Source organism: Rattus norvegicus, chromosome X (assembly GCF_036323735.1).
Source record: "Rattus norvegicus strain BN/NHsdMcwi chromosome X, GRCr8, whole genome shotgun sequence".
Taxonomy (NCBI): domain Eukaryota; kingdom Metazoa; phylum Chordata; class Mammalia; order Rodentia; family Muridae; genus Rattus; species Rattus norvegicus.
This window is the reverse complement of record NC_086039.1, coordinates 24,915,930-24,925,219: the sequence shown is the minus strand read 5'-3', so window position 1 is coordinate 24,925,219 and position 9,290 is coordinate 24,915,930. Positions and strand designations below refer to the sequence as shown.

The following is a 9,290-nucleotide window of genomic DNA, read 5'->3' as shown; positions in this document are numbered from 1 at the left end:
ATAATGTGCAGACAGAGTTTTAAAGTTCTAGAAAAAACATCTAGCAAATTAGTAGAATCACAACCATTTTTTTTTTTTTTATGACGCAGAGGAAGTTCCTTTTTGCATCTGTGATTGTTTCTGGAGCCATTTTGCAGAGATGGAAAAAGCCATGTCAAAACCTGACCACCAAAGCAAAGACCTCAGATACTTAAACTACTAGACATCAAGGCAGCCTGCGCCCGAGGGGTTACAGAGCTCACCACACAGGCATAAACTGGTGGGGGAAGGGACAGATTTTTAAAGTGCGTAGTTGTTCAAGGGAGTGGGGCGGGGAGAATGATAGCGAGGTTCTTTGATTTCATTTGAGCACATCTCGTCCCCTGGTGCTTGCGCACTCCCAGCCACCCTCCCCGGGACCAGTCCTGTGGTCTTAAGAATCACTGGTACTTTTCCCATTGGATAAAACATTGCGAGAATGAGGGTGAGGGGTTCTTATCCTAGCTTTCCTCACAGCCAATCGCCCCGCACTTTTCCTCTCATCACTAGGGGGCAGTCAGCCCGATGATTGGTGGGCGTGAAGGGAGCCAATTAGAAAATGATGATGTGTAGTGTTGGCAAGCGGATTGCGTGAGAGAAGGCAGGGGTTGAGGGAACGCTAACGCCAGCTCCAAGGCCTGCAGCCAATGGTGGGCAGACGCCATGCCAAGGAGTGGGCGGGGCCTCGGCGACTGGCGCTGTGGGAGTAGGGCAGGCGCTGTGGGAGGGGACGTCAGAGCGAGGTGGTGAGCTGAGCTGGTCGCGTGAGGTGTGGCGGCTCCGCTTCAAGTGTGACTGGTGCCTGAGGCCTTGTCTGAGAGCCGAAAAGCCAGTGCTTTGAGCGCGGTCACCATGGACCGCCCGGATGAGGGGCCTCCGGCCAAGACCCCCCGCCTGAGCAGCTCGGAATCCCGTCAGCGCGACCTGCCGCCCCCGCCACCCCCACCACTCCTGCGACTGCCCCTGCCTCCACCCCAGCAGCGTCCGAGACCCCAGGAAGAGACCGAGGCTGCACAGGTGCTGGCTGACATGAGGGGGGTGGGCCCCACGCTGCCCCCACCACTGCCCTATGTCATTCTCGAGGAGGGGGGTATCCGTGCGTATTTCACTCTGGGTGCTGAGAGTCCGGGCTGGGATCCTGCGATTGAGTCAGGGTTCGGGGAGGTCCCGTCCACAGAGATCATAGAAACACTCCCGTCTTCAGAAGCCTCTAGGGGAAGCCTGGAAATTGACTTTCAGGTTGCAGAACACAGCAGCCTTGGAGAGAAGGCCCTAGAAACCTGTAGCTTTGGAGGGTGGGGGCCCCAGATGTTAGTCGGTCCAAAGAGGAAGGAGGAGGCTATCATCATAGTGGAAGATGAGGATGAGGATGAAAAGGAAAGTATGAGGAGGCTGCAGCAGCGTCGGCGGAGGAGGAGAAGGAGGAGGAGGAGGAAGCAGAGGAAGGCGAAGGAGAGCAGAGAGAGGAGTGCGCAGAGGATGGAAAGCATACTGCAGGCCCTGGAGAGCATTCAAATGGACCTGGAGGCGGTGAACATCAAGGCAGGCAAGGCCTTCTTGCGTCTCAAACGCAAGTTCATCCAGATGCGAAGACCCTTTTTGGAGCGCAGAGACCTCATCATCCAGCATATCCCAGGCTTCTGGGTCAAAGCAGTATCCTTCTCATCAGTATGCATGCCAGAAGCCCATGCCTGAAGGGGAGATGTTCAAAAGAGAAACAAGGGGTGTGGGGGAGGGTCAGAGATAGGAATGAATCCCTCTTAGAAGATTCTAGAAAGAGTAGAAGAGGGATGACAAGAGGGCAAAATCAAATTTAAAACTGGACTGCAGATGGGAAAAAGGTAGCATTGTAACATTTAATAAGAAAATGGATCCCAGACAGTAAAAGAGGGAGGGGTAACAGAGGAGGCACACAACCCATAAACAGAACAGCAGATAAAGGAGGAGAGGAGGGGGAATACAGGTGAGGAACTGACTAAGGAGGGAGGGCACAGAAACTCTTCAGGAAGTGTGCTCAAACCACACAAGTCTCTGTAAGCCTGAATCTCTGCTTAGATACCTAGAAATCTCAAATCTGTCTACCGTCCTGTCCATTAGAGAGGGGAGGATAGAAATGGGATGGAACCCTGAAGAATCAGGAGAAAGATCACTTGGTTGTGGAGCTCAAGTGGTTAAATGAAGGGAAAGATAGAATAAGAAGAATACAATCCACTATTTGTGACTGTTGAGTTCATCCCCAGAGAAACATGTATGAAACATTTGAAATACACAGGTTTAACATTTTACTAGAACTGATATAGATAAATATCACATGATCACAGGCTCTCAGCAGTCAGGCACAGGGTATCATGTAGATACATAACTTCCATATCTAGACATGAGGCAACTGGGCCTAGGCACACAAACCTCTAGAGGCATTCATACACTGTGTGGACACTGACTGTCAACATCTATACATGTAACATCATTTAAATACAGGCCCTTGGTAACCAAATACATCATTACTTAGACTTGGGCTTTGAGCTCCCAAACACATAGTATTTTGTTAACATAAGCACAAGAGTCACATGCACATGGTCAGAGACCCTTAGCATCTAGACATACAGCAAATATGAACCACAGCAAGGCTCCCTAACACTGAGGTTTAACATTGCATAAGCACCCACCTCCTCCACATAGATCACTCAAACACAGAAGGAACCCTCTGGCTTCAGCCTGTTTTGCTCTGCCCTCCCTGGCATTTGAACAGTTAATCCTTGACCTAAACTGCTCCACTCATTAGTTCCTCAACCACCCCAGAATTTCAATCTTGATCAACCAACGCGATGAAGACATCTTCCGCTACTTGACCAATCTTCAGGTCAGGCCAAGGAAGAAAACCAAGGAATCTGGTCTTTGGAGGTGAGGGGGTGGGTGTGGAAGGGCCCTGGAAGGGATATATACCACTATTACCCCCACCCTGAGCAGGTACAGGATCTCAGACATATCTCCATGGGCTACAAAATGAAGCTGTACTTCCAGACAAACCCATACTTCACAAACATGGTGATCGTCAAGGAGTTCCAGCGCAACCGCTCAGGTAAGTGGTAGTCCCAGAATAAACTTGTGGCCCCTATATTATCATTTCCCCTCCATTCTGTATCTCTTCCTCTTCTAGGTCGGTTGGTGTCTCATTCTACCCCAATACGTTGGCATCGGGGACAGGAACCCCAGGTCTACAATCGCAGGAGCCACGACACCAGAGAAAGCTTCTTCAACTGGTTTTCCAACCACAGCCTCCCAGAAGCTGACAGAATTGCTGAGGTGAAGCCCCCACTGGCATTGCCAGGAAAAGCCTTGCCAGACTTGCCCCTGAGTGCCTGAGAAATTGTGAGTGGGTTCTAAGACTTTAAATTCATGGCCCTTTTCGCTCTCCTCCTCCCCACCCCTCAACAGATTATCAAGAATGACCTGTGGGTTAACCCAGTACGCTACTACATGAGAGGAGGTGGCTACAGAACAAGCAGAAAGAAGCAACTAGGAAAGGAAAGGTGATGAGAGAAATGGCGCCTAAGAGGTTTGGGGGGTTGTTGTTTTTAAATAGGGCAGAGACTATCCTGGTGTCACACAGGATTTATAGAAGCACAGGGGACCATTGAGGTAACCCAATGCATACATTGTTTACAAATGAACGGTGATGCCCAGAAGTGGCAATGGGATTTTCTCCCATTCTTAGAAACTTCCCAGTTACTCCCATTAACCTTACACTAAGTTTTAAACTTCCCCACAGTAGAGCCAAGAATCAATATGAAATGGTGATCATGGAAGATGCTCATGACCATTATGCCGTTGAAGACATTCTCAGTGAAATCTCAGAAATTGATGAGATCACTGACAATGAGACCATTCACGACATCAAGATCTCTGACTTCATGGAGACCACTGACTACTTTGAGACCACTGATAATGAGGTAACTGATGCCAATGAGAACCTGTGCGACAGTGAGAATCCTGACCACAGTGAGGGCTCCCACAAGATCACTGACAACAAAGGGAGCATTGCCACCGGTCCAGATGACAACGGTGACAAGCCAGAGGAAAAGAATACCTATGACAGTGAGGATTCCAACAGTGAGAAAGCTGATGGGGACAACAAAACCCTAGAAGGTGACAACCAGCAGGTTACTAATATCCAAGATAGCAGTGATAGTGACAATGGAGATGAGGGTAGTGATGATGAAGATGATGATGGCAATGAGGGTGACAATGAGGGCAGTGATGATGATGACAGGGACATTAAATACTATAAGAATGGCTTCGAAGTCTTTGACAAGGCTCTGGATAACCGCACCATCCAAGATGTCTATGAGGAGGAGGTAGAAATCATCTCTGAAGACTCAGTTGAGGAAGAAGAGGAAGAGACCAGTGAGGAAGGTGAGATATAGGCCCCTCCCCCTTCCTTTCTCTTCTGAGAACACTCAGGCTTCTTTGGGCAACTGGTGGTGAGGTAAACAGAATGTGTTCTCTACACTCAGTGGACGACAGGGCAGTTAATTTCACCTCCAGGCGTGGGAAAGGAGAGGGGGAGCTAGGGAAAGGAGGTACCATTAAGGTGGAGCCTTCTCCATGGCATGGATTAGCGACACAATGTTTGGCAAGGCTTCCAAGATTATCAGAGGACCCTTCACTCATTCTGAAAGCTGCTTCTGGTGGAAGAGTTTGTTGATCCAATGTGTTAGGCAAATAATGCATAAATATCCTCTACACATTCTAAGAATCCTGCCTTTAAAACCCCTATTTTACTTTGCAGAGCTCCACATTTCCCAGACTTCTTGACCACAAAACATGTTATTTGTCCAACACTGTATACATTTGGGAAACTGCTTAGGAAAGATTGCACATGGATGTCTGAGGGATAATGCAGTATTTAGGTTGACTCTCAGGTTTAGCTCTGACCTGGCAGACTGGGAAAAGAACTCATTCGAATCTGGCTATGGGCAGACAGAGGAGAGGTGAGCCCCAGGGGTAGGTGGCAGGGTTAGGAAAACCATCCACTTCTGAAGGTTTGGTCTTGGGGCTCCTGGCAAACTTCCATTGAAGAAAGAAGCAAGGCACCAAGGGGGAAAGTGTGCAGTGAGGGAAGAGCCACAGCCACATTATTTTGGGTAGGCTGGGGAAACTAAAGGAATTCGCAAAACTCTTTGCCTCCAATCTGACAGCATCTCTTGTCTCCAAGGATGGGAAGCAGAGTTGCCTAGCTCTGGAGTGGAGTGGGGGTGGGGAACTGGACTGAAGAAGGCAGACTAGAGTCTGTTTGGGTCACACAAGGTGCAAAAAGTAACTGTGATAAGTATAAAGCCAAAGCCTCACTCAGAAAGAAGCACATTGAGGAGTGTGAGGGCAGAAGAAAGGGGAATATATCAGTTTCCACCTCATAAAGATGAATGCCCTGCCCTCCTGCCCTCTTCTAACCTTGGGTCTGAGCACAAACAATCTGAGTGGCACTTTCTCTCCTCTCTCTCCCTCCCTGTCCCAAACAGAGGCACTGGTGACTAGTGGTCCCAGGCCCTGAAAAGCCACAGGTATTTGGTCTGTTCACTTTTCAAGGGGCATCCAACCACCTGCCCCGTGTCCTCTCTCCTTCACAGCTAGTGAGCTAAGCGAGGACAGCTATGAAGACGAACGAGTCTATGAGGAGGAAGGAAGTGAAGTGAACTCAGAAGATTCTGATATCCAGGAAGTGCTGCCAGTCCCAAATGCTTGGGCCAGCCTGGGGAAGAAAGGGAAAATCGGATAAACATCTTGCCCTTTAGGGCCTCTCTATATATTACCCCATACCCTATCCCATTTGCCCTCCTCTTCAGCTAGGGCTGTGTGGCCCCATATTGCACTTCTGGGGGGAGACCGATTGATTACACGGGTTTAAAGTTTATTTTTATGGTTTAGTAACTGCAGAGTTACTTATTTGGAGGAGGGATCACCCTCCCCTTTGGCCCTCCTCCACTGCAGGCTTTTGTGTGCTGCTAATCTTATTTATTGTGATGCCTTGGTCAGGGCCCCTCTAGCCCCCTTCTCGTGAGCTTAGGCCCAAGCCCCTCTCTCTGTGCTGCGTGGACATCCTATCACTAAGCGTGAAGGGCCTATGTGACCTTCGTGACAACTGCACTGTGGCCTCGAGACTCTGCTACTACCCCTTCCTTTCTCCAGAGTTTCTCTCCAATCCCTTTATTCCCTTCACCAGCCCTGACCACTAGCCCGCCTCAGTGTCTTTGCCAGGCAGCTTCGCCTTTGTGGTATTCCTGCTCCCCAGAAGCCCCGCCCCTTTCCCCGTGACCCTTGACGAGTCTAATAAAACTGAGCAAATTCAAAGTGCCTCTTGGAGTCTTTTGTCCGCTTCGTTGCGCCGTCGCTAAGCCAGCAGGAAACGCCCTGGCACCATGGTGGTACCAAACAGTTTCACTGGCCAAGTAGAGCTCCGCGAGACTGCAAAAGCATTGCGTCAGATCAATGCGGACCATCCTAGCCAATGACTGGACAAGGCTGAGCCCCCACCCCCTCCCCACACACAGACACACTGAGACCTAAGAAACCCAGCTAGGTAGAAAAGAGCTTCCCACGCCTTTCCTCTGGCTCATGCGCAGAGAGATCCTGCGTCCTAGAACATCAATTTATTTGGTGATTCATCTATTCATTTACAGTGCGTCAAACCATTTTTCAGGCCTAGTTCGAGCTAAGTTGGAGGAGCTATTTTTCTTGTTCATATATAGTTTTAAATGAAAAAAAAAAAAAAGTCACGACAGTAGTCTAGACAGCGCAACCGAGTCACGCGGAAATCTAGCCGCGGGGTGGTGGTGGTGGTGGGTTGCATGGTTCCTTCTTGGCCTGGGCCGGATGTCCTCGGGGAGGCAGGAGAAAAGATGGCTTAGGTCAAGGAGTTTGCATTGAAGATAACGGGAAAGAGAAAAGAAATTACTATGTAGCTGTGTGGTGAGATAGGCTCAGAGCTGGGCATCTGAAAAGCAAGTTTTAATCTAGGAGACCTTGGATAGACCGGCGTACTAAACTTGAGATATAGTAACTTTATTACAGCAGACACCAAAACTGTTTACCATATACACTCGATCATGATGATGACTAAGCTTTAAATATTTGTATTATTTAGGATAGATTTATTTTTGAGTGTGGGGTGTGTGTGTGTGTGTGTGTGTGTGTGTGTGTGTGTGTGTTGCCTGATGTGTGTGTATGTATATGCACTTGCGTGCCTAATGCCCATAGAGGTCAGAAGAAGACATCAGTCAGATCCTCTGGAACTGGAGTTACAGATGCTTGTGAGCTGCCATTTGCTGAGAACCAAACTTGGGGCTTCTGCAAGAGCAGTAAACACTTGCACCCACTGAACATCGTCCCAGCCCTTTTTAAATTCTCTCACTCTCTCTGTCTCTCTGTCTCTCTCAGTGTGTGTGTGTGTGTGTGTGTGTGTGTGTGTGTGTGTGTGTGTGTGTGTATTAGTGCAGGTATCCAAGAATGTAAAGAGGTGCATGATGGTGCTCTAGGAACCAAACTTTGGTCCTCTGGAAAAGCAATACATACTCTTACCCATTAAACTATCCTTCAATCCCCAAAGGTGTATTTTAAGTCGACAGCCTAGCGGGTTTTTTCCTAATATATCTCCCTTATTTTGCAGGACAGCTTCCTCAAATTTGCCTTTTAAAAAATGCCCTCTGCTGACTGTCAGAAGCATTGAAGGAAAGCAGTGTGGAAACAGGGTTGTCTTTACCTCAGATGAGAGTGGTATAGGGTGGATGAATTTGGAGATTCTTTTAAAGTTCTTTTTTTTTAGTTTTAGATTTGAGAAATACTGTAAAAAAAATTAGAGAAACCTGGAATTCCTCACAGTCAGTTTCCTTATTTATATTTCACATTAGTCAACTAAAGAACCAGGATCAGCACATTATGATTACCCAGACAGAGTCTGGGTCTTATTAAGGTTTCCTTAGTTTTAACCTATGGTCCTTTTCTGTCTTTAGTTCTCATCCGGAATACCACACTCCGTTTAATCATCATATCTACTGAGGCTCCACTTGGTTATGGCACTTTCTCGGAGTTTCCTTGTTTTTGATGCCCTGGAGTTGTCAACACCAGAGAAATATTTGGTAGAATGTCCTCTGACTGAGAATTCTCTGAGGTTTTCTACTTTTCAAAGGACATAATAGGTTTGAGGGAGGAAGACCACAAATATAACATACCCTTTGGATTACTTCACATCAATGGTACTTAGCTATCAATATGACATCATCGTGGATGTTAACTTTGATCACCTTGCCAAGGTAATGTCTATCAGGTTTCTCTACCCTAAAGTTGCTGTTGCTCCCTTGTCTGTGCTCTGAATAAAAGCTAGGTGCAGCCCATGCTTTTAAAAATGAAGAATTACACTACTCTTACTTGAGAGAAAAGTAACTACATAAATTAATTGAAATTCTAATGCACAAGAAATCTCCCTGCCTTTACTTATGGAAAGAAAGAGAATAAAGGAGTAGAGATGATCTCAGGTTGCTGTGCGGTCCTTGACAAGGCCCCTTTCCTTTCTGGATCTCCTCTTTGATATGGTCCAAATGCTAGATCTTGGAAATAGATTTACTTGTTCCTTTTTTTTTAAAACATGTTCTTGATAATGTTTTGGAGAAAAGATAGATTTTGATGATTCTGATTCTGACCTTGACTCACCTTGTCAGAGTTAAGTAAACAGGACTGAGAGTTAGAAGGGAGGAATGCCTCAGCCAGGCATGGTGCTGCTCACCTGTAAGTAGTCAGAAGGCCAAGGCAACAAGATTGCTTGAGCCCAGAATGCAAGACCACCCTGAGCAACATAGCAGCACACTCTATATTGTCTATATTCCTCAAAAGGAAAAACAAGCTATTAACAAAGGTGAAGTCTTATCCAAGGTAATGCAGTATCTCAAGACTAGAATTTATAGAACAGGATCTTAAGCTAAGGCATCTCGTGGAGAATACGAAACTATATCCCTGAACTATCTAAAGCCAGTCCCAGTGAGCATGTATGTATGAAGGGAAAGGGAGAAGAGGAGATCTGAGGAGCAAAGCCTGGAGTGGGCCAGCAAGGAAGTCAGCTTGACTGGAATAGCTGTCAGTCTAATAGGGAGCAAGCCTGATTCCTCTTGATTCAATCTGTCCTAACTGGTGTAATTCCCTCATCCTCTCTAGCAGGCCTTGAGCCTCCCAATTACTACTTAAGCCTAATTATTCTGGGAAAATTAGCTGAAGGGTAGCACTCT

The 9,290-nt window shown here is 47.2% G+C and overlaps 1 protein-coding gene across 1 annotated transcript; it reads left to right on the top strand.

Annotated features, from left to right (window-relative positions):
- The first annotated feature begins 757 nt into the window (after positions 1 to 757).
- Positions 758 to 6,369, top strand: Tspyl2 (TSPY-like 2). The gene is made up of 7 exons (NM_001191618.3): positions 758 to 1,671; positions 2,801 to 2,878; positions 2,986 to 3,097; positions 3,176 to 3,321; positions 3,454 to 3,548; positions 3,791 to 4,431; positions 5,646 to 6,369. Exons 1-7 carry the CDS (start codon positions 871 to 873, stop codon positions 5,792 to 5,794), a joined length of 2,022 nt encoding a protein of 673 aa, NP_001178547.1. The 5' UTR covers positions 758 to 870; the 3' UTR covers positions 5,795 to 6,369.
- The last annotated feature ends 2,921 nt before the right edge of the window (positions 6,370 to 9,290 follow it).

Coding starts and splice junctions, on each gene's coding strand:
- Tspyl2 (NM_001191618.3), top strand. CDS start 871: ATGGACCGCCCGGATGAGGGGCCTCCGGCCAAGACCCCCCGCCTGAGC. Junction 1,672..2,800: donor CAGGCTTCTGGGTCAAAGCA/GTATCCTTCTCA, acceptor TCCACTCATTAG/TTCCTCAACCACCCCAGAAT. Junction 2,879..2,985: donor GCTACTTGACCAATCTTCAG/GTCAGGCCAAGG, acceptor CACCCTGAGCAG/GTACAGGATCTCAGACATAT.